Source organism: Myiozetetes cayanensis, unplaced genomic scaffold, assembly GCF_022539395.1.
Source record: "Myiozetetes cayanensis isolate MyiCay16 unplaced genomic scaffold, myiCay2020 scf4, whole genome shotgun sequence".
In the NCBI taxonomy this organism is placed as follows: domain Eukaryota; kingdom Metazoa; phylum Chordata; class Aves; order Passeriformes; family Tyrannidae; genus Myiozetetes; species Myiozetetes cayanensis.
Genome location: NW_026087631.1, coordinates 49,193,460 through 49,208,131, shown reverse-complemented (window position 1 = coordinate 49,208,131; position 14,672 = coordinate 49,193,460). Strand labels below are relative to the sequence as shown.

At 37.4% G+C, this 14,672-nt stretch overlaps 1 protein-coding gene across 9 annotated transcripts in view; it reads right to left on the bottom strand.

Annotated features, from left to right (window-relative positions):
• MAST4 (microtubule associated serine/threonine kinase family member 4) overlaps positions 1-14,672 on the bottom strand; it is a 269,784-nt gene that overhangs the window by 56,705 nt on the left and 198,407 nt on the right. For 7 of the 9 annotated variants that reach the window (XM_050330031.1, XM_050330032.1, XM_050330033.1 and 4 more), the window contains 3 exons: positions 7,893-7,962; positions 4,800-4,820; positions 3,969-4,047 (listed from right to left, as the gene is read on the bottom strand). In XM_050330031.1, coding sequence (XP_050185988.1) covers positions 3,969-4,047; positions 4,800-4,820; positions 7,893-7,962 — 170 coding nt within the window. The remainder of the gene's footprint in view (positions 1-3,968; positions 4,048-4,799; positions 4,821-7,892; positions 7,963-14,672) is intronic. The other 2 variants (XM_050330035.1, XM_050330037.1) reach the window with 1 other exon arrangement.

The window sequence follows — 14,672 nt, the reverse complement described above, 5'->3', positions numbered from 1 at the left end:
ACAGCTGCTCTGCATGAGCAGTGCAGATGATCACACTATTATATTTTACTGTATTTATTGCTAGCTCCCTGAGCCATGATAGATGCTTGGAACACAGAACTTTGAAATTTCTTCTATGAGCGTAGATCTGATATCCTTGTCAAGAACAGGTACATAGTTCAAGGCATTAACAAGCAGGACTGGGCTACATGGGAATGTTTCACCACATCAGAACAAGCTGAAGTTAGCAACACTGTGTCACCTTACTTTACTGTGGGCTATAAAGCATGCACATCAAGAATTTACCACAGTCCACATGACACGTAGTAACTTGTTAAGTTACAGTAAGTCATGTATGGAATTCTGCCTTCGCACATTACCATGCATCATTAAGCACACAGCATAGGCAATTTTTTTCTTATCTCACACTATGGCAGCTTGCTGCAGTTAACCTCACAGTACAATTCCTACACCCATGCTCTGTAAGATCAAAAATACTCTAGCACAGGGAAATTTCCCAATAAAGAATATCACAGATGGCTACTCCTATAAAATCATTCTCTAACTCTTTGGTTTAAAGAGATTCTGGGAAGATCAGTAGGAAAAACAACTGATATCACATTTCCCCTCAAAAAAGGTATCAGAAAGTTTAGATCCAACAGGAGAACCTTCCTAATGCTAACAACTCTCAGTTGCATTTTAGAATGCCTGATCCAAAAATCACACAAAACTTAAAATATTTTTAATATGTACAACCATAATGCATTATGGAAATGCAAACTGTTCTTCCAACAAAGAACAGCAAATTTGCAGCCAATACCAGCTAAAGCAACCCTAAAGTCTCTTTTCCTATCTCCTTATCCTACTTCCTCATCCCAATAAGCTTCCAACAGTATAATCTCCTGGCAATCATATGCAACTGTGTATTCTTTCACTTTATCAGTTTTATAGACTTACTCTTCTAGAAGATACAATCATCTCAATTGTATCTCGTAACTGTCATGATCTGATCCAACTTTGCTGGAGTATGATGTACTAAGAGCTTCTTTTACACTGAATAATTTAGCAGAAGATATTTTAACTTCCACTCTGTTGTAAGAACCGGTATATGTAGCACTTGCACCACTTCTAAACCCACAATTATCCACTAAGTGGGTAATTCCATCAATCTCTCCAATTTCAATTTAAAAAAAAAGATAAACAGGCTAACAAGATATCACGAGCTACACTCACCTAACAATAATTGTGGTAACTACGGACACTTCAGCCCTGCTTTGACTTTCAGTTGCTTGTAAAGAACAAAGTTCTGCTCTACTGTGATGTGTAAAAACTATTTCTGTTCTCTGGTTGATACATGTCTAGATGAATGTGAATTTTATTTATATACCACGGAAATGGGAGTGTTCTGTAGGTACACTCAGGTTGATGTATGAAATGATCTCTCATTGCCTCTAAGAATTAGTAATAATGTGGAGAATGCTGTACAGTGCTAGCTCTGTTCCAGATTCTGAAAAGGTATATGAAACCAATTAGATGGGTGTACTTCTAGTTTTAATTTTATGATTCACACGTATCATTCAGTTGGTAAAAGAAGAAAGTGAAAAACATCTCTACTAAAAAGTGAAGAAATAGTACTAGATTTAGAATTCAAAGGTTGTCCCAGTGCTTTTGTAGGGCCCATAAGCATCAGAGGATTTAGGGCAAAACAAAACAAAAAACTAACCATAAGATACTGTAGATAACACAGTTATGCATGATACATTACAGCCCAAGAACCAGCCAAGACCCACCCCCCAGAAGCCTTCTGACCCATTTCCAGAAAGGAAAGAATGGACTGCACACGGTAACTAATTTACACAGAGAGTAAGAAACCCGCCTTCAGGGTGGGGAAAGCTTATCTATAAAAAGGTACCCCCCTCCCAAGCCCAAGGGTACTCCCAGAACCCCAGACTGACGATGAAATCAGGACTGGTGATATCTTTCACTTTCTTTCTTTTTTCCCATCTTTCTTTTTTTTTCACCATACCCCTTTATTGAAAACCCACTGCCATGTGCTTGTATAGTAGCTCAGAGACTAACATAAAAATTTCCACACCAAGTGTGTAATTTACTAATAAAACTTTATGAGTTTTTGTGAACTGTCAAGACTTTTCTCATTTCTTTTGACCCAGAGCATCTATGAGTCCTGGGTGTTCCTTTCCCCTTAAGGGTGGGACATCACAGATACAAATGGTATGAATCTCTACTGCTGCTTTCTTCGATAAAATGCAAATGTATTTATTGGAAAAACATTATTTCCACAAGTAAGAAAATGTTTGTTCAATGCTAGGGAATCTATTTTAATATTTAATTTTATCTATTTAATCTATTTAATACACTATGTTTAGCCAGGAAAAATTGTGGGATAAATCAACAAAGGTAGAAGTTAAGAAGTTAAGATATCTAAGTCAATAAATAACAGTGCTATAAATTTTTGTAAGAAATGCAAATATCATGTAAAATTGCTTCACATTCCAGGCGGACTACAGTATCTAGTAAACTTAAATATTTGAATTAGAATTACCATTTCAAAATTGAAGACGACAAAGGAAAAGCTATGAATATGGACAGAAAATTAAAACTGTGTTTTGATCTGTTTTTCACACAGCTTTTAGTTTCATTTCTAGTACAAGTCTGTTTCTTGTAACAACGATGTTTCTATGGCTATTACTTTTATCTGATATAACCTCCTTTACAATATATTTTAGATGAATACAGCACATTTCATCTAGTCCCCATGAGAGGTATACAAATATGCCCTATGGAAAAGTGTAAAGGAATTAATGTGAAACCAAGAAATTTACTTGGTAAAAGCAAGATCTACACAGAAAGGAAAGGACAAGTTAAAAATCAGTGCGGGAATCAGTGAGGAAAAGTTCTTGAGATCAGAGAAATTGCTCAGTCTGCTTTAAGACAGATAAAATTGTCTTCCCAGAAGTCTTTGTGGACAAAAATATAATAACAGAGACTGAGGGGAGACCTCATTGCAGTCTACAACTTCCTTATGAGGAGAAGAAGAGGGACGGGCACTGATCTCTTCTCTGTGATCATGAATGAGAGGACCCCAAGAGAACGGTCTGAAGTTGTGTTACAGGAGATTTAGGTTGGATATTAGAAAAAGGTTCTTCACCTGTTCAGTAGTAATATCATTCATAAAACGTAAAAAGTAAGGCTAAATATATAAAACATTGAAGAGCCATAGTTGGATCTACACAGTCCAAGCCTTTGACTGTAGAAGATGCTATGTAACTGTCAAAATGTCAACTATTTGCTATTTCTGAAGCAGGCTTCCTCCACAACTCTATCTCTCCAGTCTCTCAGGTGTGACTATCACAACAAACAGCTTGGTTCCAAGTTGTAACATGAGTCAGTACTTCCTCTACAGAATAGAGATGCACAAGATGTACAGACTGATACTCCTCCCACTGCCCAGCTCCTAAGTACTAAAGCAGGATATCATGTACTCCCATGGCATGGATCACAAGTCACCTTGTACATGTATGGCAGGGGGGCTGATAGAAAATCACATCAAAACAATTGCTCAAACATGCAAAAATTAATAAGTTAGACTTATCCCATTATGTGTAATTCATCCCATCTTAAGACAGCAGTCTGACTCAGGATGGATGAATCACGTCATAGATTTTTTTTTTTTATCAAGGCAGCCTCACTTAAGACTTGATACCTAACTACCATATGGTTAAAATAAGGCAGATTGAAAGGGGGCAGTTAAACATTACTCACTGCCAGAAAGTATCTCTAAGCAAAGCATACATCATTGCTGAAAGTCTTCTATTTCAGTGAAGTAAAGCAGTTTCGTATCACATATTAATTCCAAGTCTATTACCCATAACAAAAACTACATTGTCTTCTTTTAAGAGAAGCATACTATATTTGAGAAGTTAAAGCACATAGGAGAAATCTACCAGCACAGCAAAGTGGATACTTACAGAAACAGTTGAGCTGGGTGTATTTGTACCATAGCCAGAAGAAGGGAGGGAAGCCAAAGACCAGCGGCGACCATCAGTCCTGTTGTGAAACTGAGGTTAGTCAAATGAACACTGCAGTACCCTAACACAGAAACATCCGTGGAAGTATTACTGTGTAAAACTGCATTCCAAAATCATGATGCAAACAGGATTTTAATAAACAGTATACTTTCACAAGGGACCACAATAAACAAGCATTCACCAAGGATGACTTAGGCTTACAGATTATTTTTTAGTGTGTTTTTTGAATTAAAATTCTATGAAATGAAACAACCACAGAGTGAATGAACAGCTAAACAGAACTGGGGACTAACTAATACACACAGAAATGGACTACAGGGAGTTTACAACTCTTAAAGTCCATCAGATGAAAATTAATAAGCAAATCAAAAATCTTATGAATAAATGTAAACCATAATGCTCTGAACCACAGATAACCAGAACAGGCTGCTTGAAATACAAGGGTAGTGTGTTCTTAAGTGGCATCAGTAGCATCAGTACAGGATACCAACAAACTAGTAGGCTAATGTCAAATAACTGCAAAGAACGATTAGATAAATCTAAACTTGTTAAATGTTAGATACGTAAGTCAGGAAAAAAAATTCTGCAGCAACAAATCATGCTCATTCAGAATAAAAAAATAAAATACAAAAATTACAATCAAAACCAATTTATGTTCTTCACTGCCTGAGGTGAGCTACACAACAGACATGGAATTTGAACATTCAAAGTCACAAACCAAATAAACAACTATGGGAGCCACGTTAGAATTTTTGAGAAGGTAACATTTACCTGTCATTTCGATGCCCATGACTGGAGTACAATTGTATCAAGTATGTTAAAAAAAAAGGCAAAATAATATATAAATTTTAAACATAAGTTTTTACTTACATGAAACATAATTTTTTATTAACAAAAAGTATGACTGGAAAAGATAATCAAATACCTGTCTTGCAGCTAGTACAAAGACAATCTTTCAAGTCTGATTTACACAAATAGTGTAATTTTGAAGAACTGAAGTCATGTCAAATCGGGAATCTTAAACCTCTTGATGCAGCTTCCCTTCCTTAAGAAAACTGTCTAAAAAACCTCCTTGCTTCTTTCTAATCTAAGGTATTAGTTCTTACTACTATTTATTCAACCACAAACTACAACTAAAGCTCAGAGACTTTGAATATGTAAAGTGTAAGAAAAGAAACTACAGTGCATTATTAGTATTAAAATATGAAGAGCACATGTGCTAGAGGGTCTGCTGATTGTATCAAATACTGAACTCCAAAAAAAAACTTCCTCCACTTTCATAATTTCATTTTTAATTTAGTAATTCTTCTCCCTTCTTTCCTTCACCCAGATATACAAGACACCTCCAGATGAACAAACTATTCCAAAAGTAATTTTCTCTTCATTTGGCTTAGCTAAAGCTGTTCACAGTTGAAATAAGAACTTAGACAGTATTTAAAAATGGGTGAGACCCATCTATTTGGCAGTTGTGAGAGAGAAAGTACTTCCTTACTGAGTAACTCACAGTGAACAGGGTTCCTGCATCACACAGGAAGACCACCAAGAGTGGGAATGGGATATCACAGAAAATTATCTGGGAGATAAAGGTAGGAGAATAGGAGTTATCCATAAGGGATGATGAGGAAGAAAGCAGAGGAAGCCTGTACAGCATTTTCTGCTGGATTATGATACACAACTTGTCTCTGCCCCAGAGTATGGAATTACTCATTTTCCCACAAGTCTAGAAAGAAGAATCTGTCACCTACCCATAGGTTTGTGGATGCCAGGCTTGTATGTACCAGCAGAAGCAGTGGCTTCCAGAGGCACTGTTCCTGGGCACTGATGATTCGACCAGATACGGGCAACAAAAGGTGACTCTGCTGTTTGTTGCCAAGGTCCTGGGGAAGGCTGCCTTGAGCCCTGCATGGCAGAGGCCGACAACCACCTCCCTGATGTAGCCCTCTTTGCTGTGGCAGCGTAACATGGCCAGTGGCTGATGAGAAGCAGCTACACTAGAAGACACTTCCCAGGAGACTTCAAAACCATTTCCTTTTCCTCCCTCTCACTTCCCCATCTTTTTGCTATCCCCACTGACTGGTCACAGTGGATGGAAAAGGAATATCCACACACCTACACCACTTTGCCCCTGTTTCTTCAACCTGCTGTATCTCATACCCACACAGGCTTGTTTTTCCCTTCCTTTGTATTTTCATTAAATTTACAAAATACAACAAAAAAAAGGCATAAAGTCAGAAGACTGAAAACTGCTCTCATTGACCACAGGCCATTTTATGACAAAAATGCATCTTATCACAGGTTATATAAAAACAGCAACACAACTACAAAACAAATTCTTAAGAAAATGTTACATTAAAGATGTTTTAAACTTCAGTGTCATCAAGCATTTTCACTACAAAGACAGAAAACCAGTTTCTACAGAAATTTGCTCTAAATATGTTTCTTGAATCCCACTGAAGTAGTGAAATATTTTTAAGTCAAAGAAACTACTTCTGTTACCATTTCTTCAGTTAAGGAATTTATTTAGAGCTCATTATAGGGCTCTAAAAAGGTTAAAATCCAAATGAACCACTGGTATACTTTTTTTTTTTCCCCATGCTGAATTTTAAGTTTTGCAAAAACATAATGTTTTAAACTTTCTGTTGATTATGGGTGGGAAAGGAAAACTACTTCCTGGCTGTTGTATTTCTAAGCAACGCTTTATCTTTCACATCTGCTTTTTCCATTATAAGCTATTTCTGGATTTAATGAATCTTTCTAAAAATACACTTACGTACAAATGTAATCTGTGGTGAGATAGTATCTCTGACAAAAGAAAAGCTATCAAGAGAAAGCAGATTCAAAAAAAAACCCTCAACTTTTTTAAGGTGTTGATTAAAAAAGTAGCATCACAAGCTATCAGAAAGATTGACAAGATCTACTGTCACTGATGAATTAGATTCAGATGAAAGAAATACACAAGTTTTCAAACCTTTGCAGCTTAAAAAAAAAGAAGTTAAACCATTTCCTTGCACTTACTTTTTAAAACCTGTGTGTGCCACTTTACTGATCTCCCAAAATAAAGTAACTAAAACTTTAGAGGCAAGTGATGTCTCACTGTAAATTCAACAGTTACACCCATGACACTACTTAGGCATTCTAATTTCATTTCTTGTATATACTCTTGGGTAAACATAAAAACTGTGCCTACTCTCACAGACTTAATGAACTTATTATTTGAGGTAGGTTGACAAAGTGTTAAGTGATAGGGAACAAGCAGAGAGTCTCCCATGATGTCCTACCATAACTTTGGTTATGGATCATTTAATAACAATTTACTTCATAGATCACTTAAAATTCACTTTAAATCTTTAAAAATTCAACCAATATAAATTAATTCTCACAACACTCCTATAACAATGCTAATTATCTCAGTGGTATAGACTGTGAAACAGGTCAAGGACAGGTATTCAAGGTATGGTAATAGTATTAATGCTGCCAGCAAAATCAGACCCTGAACTCAAGAAATCAATTACAGTGCTCTTATAAGCAATGCACTTCTTACACCAGTAAAAAAACCCCTTTATATAGCTTAAGATTTCCCTATATCTCAGTGGATGAGGAGATAATGTCTGAACTGGATTCATGACAATCAAGTCTTTTTTTTTTTTCTTTTTTTTAATTCAAAAAGGTATGACCGTGTTGCACCACTTATTCAGTACAATTTTGTTGTCACTGAGGTTTAGGAGATTTTACATAAGTGAGTTAATGTTTATTATTCTAAGCAATAGACCTGACAGATGTATTTACAATCAACTTTTAATATCTGGGTCCAACATCATTTCCTCCATGCAGAAGGGATGTTGCATACTACATACAACCTCTTACCTTCGTGCAAAAGAAAAGTGGGCTGAGGCACTGGGAGAGAAGTTCCTAGGGCTATCTTGAGGACTGTTTCCTGTTGGAGATAATACACACAAAAAATATTAGAGGGTTGGGTGGGGAGAACCCACTAAAAACCATTCAGGATATTAATGTAAGCATTTCCAGTAGGTTAGAAATAAACTTCAGAATTTCTTCTCTCATAGTCTCTCAGAATGTAAACTGTGAAACAGAATCTCATTTCAATTAACATTTCATTTATACTGGATTTTTAGTTACTGGATTTTATAATTCATAAAGAACCTTTATTTAGTCTTTTAGTTTGAAAATTCTCAAAATAATTTCAGAATTAAAGTTTAAAAACCCAGTACATTAGCTTGAAGCATTTTAATGTCAGAAAAAAAAGGGGGGTTTAATCACATAAAACATTTGAAAGACAGAAAAATCACAAAGTGATTTAGCCCTTACACAAGGGCTATACAGCATTTCTACAGTTGCTTTATTGTGATTTTTTTTTTTTTTTTTTAGTTTTTTCTTGCTGTTGTTGGGGAGGTTTTTTTGTTTGTTTTTTTTGGGGTTTTTTTGGCTAGCTCCAAAACAAACAAGCAGATAAAACACAGTGAACTGATTTTTTTTCCCTTAGTTATGTCAGACTGAGGCATGGAAAGGCCCTTTGTGATGAAAAGCAACTGGACATTGTGAACAGGTTGCAACTTTAGGGTCTGCTACTTCTTCATATCAGAGGATCCGACCTCCTGCAGACCAGCATGAGCGGACAGGTAGCAGCTGGTGAGAGCTGCTCCTGCCACCTCCACCCCTCAGCCCCTACAGTATCTGAAGAAGAAATAAAGATGACCCCTAAAAAAACCCACAAAAACTACAAAATACAAACAAAACTCCCAAACTTCAAATAAACAAGAAAGTCAAAATCTCAAACAAATCCACAGCCAAAGCCAAAAGGATTAAATTTAAAATAGCACTGGCATACATCTCACAATCAATGTTTCCCTAAACATTTCCTTACAATGACACTAACAGCAACACCTTAAAAAAAAAAAAAAAAACCTAATATATTTGTTGCAGCATTTTATTCTTGGACATAAATGAGACTGCAACAATAAGCAATAGATTAAAAAAAAGATCCTATGTACCCAGCTAGAATCAACATGAAATTTTAAAGGGGAATATTACTACCCATGTATGAAAAGGCCAGTACAATAGAGTGAATCCTTGAAAGGACTTCCAGTGGCCTTGATTTCTATTCAAATTTTTGAATTAACACTGCATTTATCATAGTGATGCCTATAACAGATCTCATTAATTCTATAGGAGGAAGCATAATTGTCAAGCCATTAGCTGCAAACACAGAGAGTAACACACACCCCCACACCGCCCCCCCCTCCTTTTCTGTCTAGAAGTAGGTGCAAGATGGTTTCTGATCTGTGCTTAAATCACATCTTTGCAGCTGCTCTTCCCACCACCCCAAGAGACAAGGATTCCACTCTCATTGGCCAGTACCTCCAAGGTTTTTTTGCCCATTTATCTTCCATGGCTGAATTATGTCCTTCCTACATTCTCTCCTTCTCCTCAATACCCCAGCTTCTTTGTTACCCTTCAGACACTTCTGAAGGTCTCAATAATTTCAAGGTGGCAAGAATTTTTGTTCCGTGAATGGGTTGGAGCAGAGGGAATCCGAAGACACAGATTTCCTGGGGACCAATACAATGTGTTCTTGAACTGCATAAACTGTAAACACCAAATTACTAAGAGCAATAGGTCATCTAATTTAACAGCTAACTGGATTTCTTTTGGTGCTACCAGAAGCTTGTTCACGAAAGATAAGGTAAAAAAAGAGAACTGTAACACTGTGCATATAAAACAAAGTTACCATCTTTAGCTACTGCACTAGAAAAAACTAAGATGCAATTTGGAGTGTACTGTGGACTTAGACAAGAAGTAAAAAAGACAACGAATCTACCCTGAATTCTGGCAGAAAAGCACAGAATTAGGCTTAACACAGTGATATAGAACCAGCTTTTGACAGGATAAAGTTTTACGAATCAGCATTTGTCAACCAATTCCTTTCCTTTAGTAGCTCTTTTAAAGTTACATAAACGTGTATTTATCACATATCAAGGACATGCCTAACTGTCCATCAGTTAGAATATATGCAAAATCTTCACATAAAAGTAAAAAATATGGTTAAATAATGCAGTAATTTTATAGCCATTGCAGTGCATTTGGATTTGTGGAGACACAATGCTGCCAGCTATGTTGCTAGAATCAACAAAGATCACTTCCTTACAGGCAAAACCTGAAGAAGTCAAAGTCTTACTCACGAAGAGAATCAGATCCTGTTATTAGGAAAATGAACATGCAAGCACTACTTTCAATGGCAAACCAGCTTTTAAAATAACAAAACTAGTGATGCCACATACGTAATACCTGGATACTAAATCCTGTAGGTTTATCTTGAAGTCTTAAGAACTCTGACAAGCCTGGAAACAAGGGATTAAATACAAATCCCTAATGACTGGAGAAACAGCTAGTGCTATAACAGGGCTAGGGTGTGGTGATCCAGAAGAGCAAGACAGGTTAGAAGCAGAGTACTATAGGTGACCTTCATTCATCACAGCATTCATCCACCTATCTGCAATTCAACAGCAGGGAGACTTTCAAATAAAACCGAGTGTCAGTTAATTCTCTGCCCATATGTGCAGCACTTGCTTATTAGCCAAATCCCGCTGTTCTTTGGGATCTGCTAGCTGTTGTATGTCACAGTCTGAGGGCATCTAACCCTAAGATTACTGTCAGTGTTTCTGATATGGTAAAGTAAACTGGACTGGTACTTAGGCATTAGGTAATTAAACCCAGCATCCTCTGGAGACAAAATCAATAGGCAATCAACATATCAAAACAATACTGTTTCATGAAAACACACAGGGAACTACTCTGCAAGCAACTACTGTTAAGAAAACTACATCAAGACTACTTAAACTGTGATTGTTTTGCAAGTATCTTCAAGAAGTCCTGTGTCTTTGCCAGAGGGATGTTGTCTATTTACAAAATAAATAGTTTCAGATGCAATGACTTTCTGTTAGTACTGAGGGAATACCAGATTAATTATAACTGTTATCCTGAATTCCTGATGGGTCAAATCCGGCTTGAAGTCTTGATGTTATGATTTGATGGTCTTCTAAAATGCATCACAATAATACAATATAACAATGGGTCATATGTTCCTCTGTGTCAGTTTACTTGATGATGAACCCACAGTATGACACAACAAGGCATCAACCACCAGCAGTTACAGGTCTGACTTTCATACCATAATAAACAGTGACAGCCAGTAGAATGCACAGCTGGGTAACAGAATATTTTTGAATCCTTCTGCAGGTGCTTTATACTGAGATCCATCCATGTGAGGAGCTCAAGCTATTTCAAAGTCTGGATTTATGCTTGAAATGAAGAAATTAGTTTCACCAGTTACAGCAAGAAAGGTTTGCATGCTCCTTAAATCCATTTCCAAGAAAGTTTTGTATGTTCTGACAACTGCTCAAATTGCATCTTGTTATCCCATTTATAAATTTATTGAATCCCATAGGAAAGGTCAGGTTTGTCCCTGCCATACTAAGTGGACAGTTCTTTAAGACCCTTCTGGTATATATGGGCAGCATGTATTTCTCTTCAGATTCTATGAAGGGGACAAAAAAAAAAAAAAAAGGCAACTCTCTGGTTTAGATGACCATACCATCTTTCCAGTCTTCCTGTTGTTAAGGCTAACAAATAAGCCTTTCAGCCTTATACAAAGGAGTTCCCACATTCTATCCCATCAGGTTTTCTGCCCACATTATCCCATTTGAACATGTATAACCATAAATACAGGGAGTATTCCAGATAAAATCTAAACAGGACATTGTACATAAAATCTTCCCAAATTAAATTGAAAATTACTGCCTTTATACATCTTCTGAGATTTGATTTCCAAAGCTACAATAGATTGCTCCTTGCAAACATCATCTGATTCAGAAAATTTGTCAAAACCTTACCTAAATTCCTTATAACAGCTGAGTCCACAACTTACCACAGACAGAATATGTTACAGATCCTCCAGCATAAAGCGCTGCATATTGCAACGTGATTTCATACTTTTTTATTCCACTCCTTGAGATCATTCACTCGCTTCAAACACAGTCCCCCAATGCTATTTCAGACTGGATGTCTTCCAAATTTATATCAGCTACACTAATTTTTTGCCAAAGCCACTTATGAGAAGATTAAAAAGGTTTGGCCACAAAAAGAAAACCCGAGGACTCTACTGATAACCTCCATTCCCACTTTTTAGTATCTCCCACTTTAGCACAAGCCCTGTCTTTACCCCCTTAAACAATTTGTTATTTATCTTGCAATTGTCCTACTGCGTGTCATCTCAGTGGCACCACATAAAACATTTACTACAAAACAGACAAGTATAATTTACAGCATTGCTCCTAACAGCTAAATCTTACTCCTTCAGCAGATATAATTAAAAAGCACCACATGTGACTATTAATCATTAGGGGTTACTATCACCACAGGAACAAGCTCCTGTGACTCCTGAGGTGGGGTGGGTTAATGTCCTGACTTGCTGAGATTATAATCATTCCCTTTACAGGTTGGGTGGAGCAGATGACCTGCCTTAGCAGCGTCAGGCACAGTGAGACAGAAAAGCCCATTACAGTACCTGGGCACCAAATACTGTCTGAACTAGTGCTGCACTTCCCAGAATTCTGAATGTATCCAAGAGTTCATATTAAAATTAAAATGATCTTTAGGCAGGTTTAACAGCTTCCAGTAGAGATACTTAAGGCAAAGGATGGTCAAACAACTAACCAAAGAAATTACCTGGCACAGATCTGTCTTCTATTTTCATAAGAAACACAGTGAAAGCTGACACTTTTCTTGAAATCTTTTGTGACCTTTACACACATGTATAAGCCATAGCAAGAGACTTCGACTGCAAACTAAAAATCTGACTTTTCCAGGCACAAATTATCTCCATGGGGCCTTCACAGAGGAAAGTGGCATTACATATATTGTATTAGTAATTAATGTACATAACAGACGTCTATCTCGCATTGGCCTTTTTAGCCATCAGCGCGCTTGCAGCAAGTGTGGGTAGAGCCCTTCTCAAATCTTCACTTGTGAAGCCTAGCCATGATGATGATGACATAATAGATATATAATATTTGCGGTACACATTGCCTTTTTCTTATCTGCTTTTTAACCCTCAGTCTTAGACCTTGTAACTCTCCATGTGCTCCCAAGACTTGCACTACTTACTGATCTAAGAAGTCTTTACTGTAGCTCATGAGCTTTTATGGTCACTATGCTTATAAACGAATCTGCCCTTCTTTGACAGATGTTACTCATGCCTTATTTGTGCCCTGCACAATCTATTTACTTCATCCATGTGGTGCTGTCTCACTGTTCCTCCCTTCCATCCTAACACGTGAGTCTGAGCACAACTGACACGGTACAGATGACAGTTAAAAAACTCAGTATAAGTATACAGATGCAAGCTGATTTGGACAAACCCTAAACAGATTAACAACAGACTCTTTTATAGGAGTGATCCTCTATTACCTCCAGAGCAAACAATGAAAACTGGGGACAGGCAGAAATTTGCAGAGATCTCTATATGACTTCCTCATAAGGGCAATTATTGTCATCCTGAACTCGGGCCACTGGTTCTCTTCAAAGACTGTCTATCTTAACTACAGAGTAGCTGGTGCCTCCAGTTCAGACCATACTTGAGAGAAAAACAGGACTACAAGGAAGAACATGGGAATAAAACGCACCTTGAAGAAGTATGACTGTGTTCTTCCAAAACAGAGCACTACTATTCACATCCACTCTGTTTTAGCTAACTGGAACCAGATTATGATTACATAGAAGCTCTTCAGGAGATCGCAAGTAATGGCACATTGTTTCAGAAGGTGCAGCCAGACCTCTAAATGATTGCTCTGCAGATATCAAAGATGAAATCATTCTTGAGAAAAACCACAGATACTGGCATTAAGGTTAATGCAGTGCATTCTAAGAGTGCTCCAACTTGAGATTCATCACATGCCTTTGCTACAGCTGACACAGAGGATTCATAGAACTTTTCTGCCCTCAGGAATGTGAGGTCTTGCGGGGGGCGGGGTGGCTAGAAACAGAGCTTAAACTAGTGCTCCCAATAAAACCCATCTCAAGTATGACATGTAAGCAGAGGTAACTAGGTGCATATTTTGCCTGTTGTCCCAATAAGCAATGAATTAATGGAGAAGGGAAGAGGCTGTTTTTACATTCAAGGGTGTCCTCACAAGGAATGAAAATAATGACTTCAGATGCCTCTGAGGCAATGAATTCCCAAGCAATGCCAACAATTTCATTAGGACTATACACAAAGCACCCAGGATAACACTAAAGATCCTTAGTGGTTGGTACTGTGCTGTGTTTTAGATTCAGGATGAGAATAATCTTGGTAGCACACATGGATGTTCTAGTTGTTGCTAATCAGTACTAACTCTGAATCAAGGACTTTTCAGTTTTCTGTGCTCCACCAGCAAGCAGGTATACAAGAAGTTGGGAGGGAGAACGGCCAGGAGAGCTGACCCAAACAGGCCAAAGGAATATTCCATACCACAGAACATCATGGCCAATATATAAACAGTGAGTGCTGACCAGGAGGGACTGATCACTTCTGGGAGCAGGGCTGGGCATTGATCAGCAGCTGGTGAGTGATTGTATTGAGCATCACTT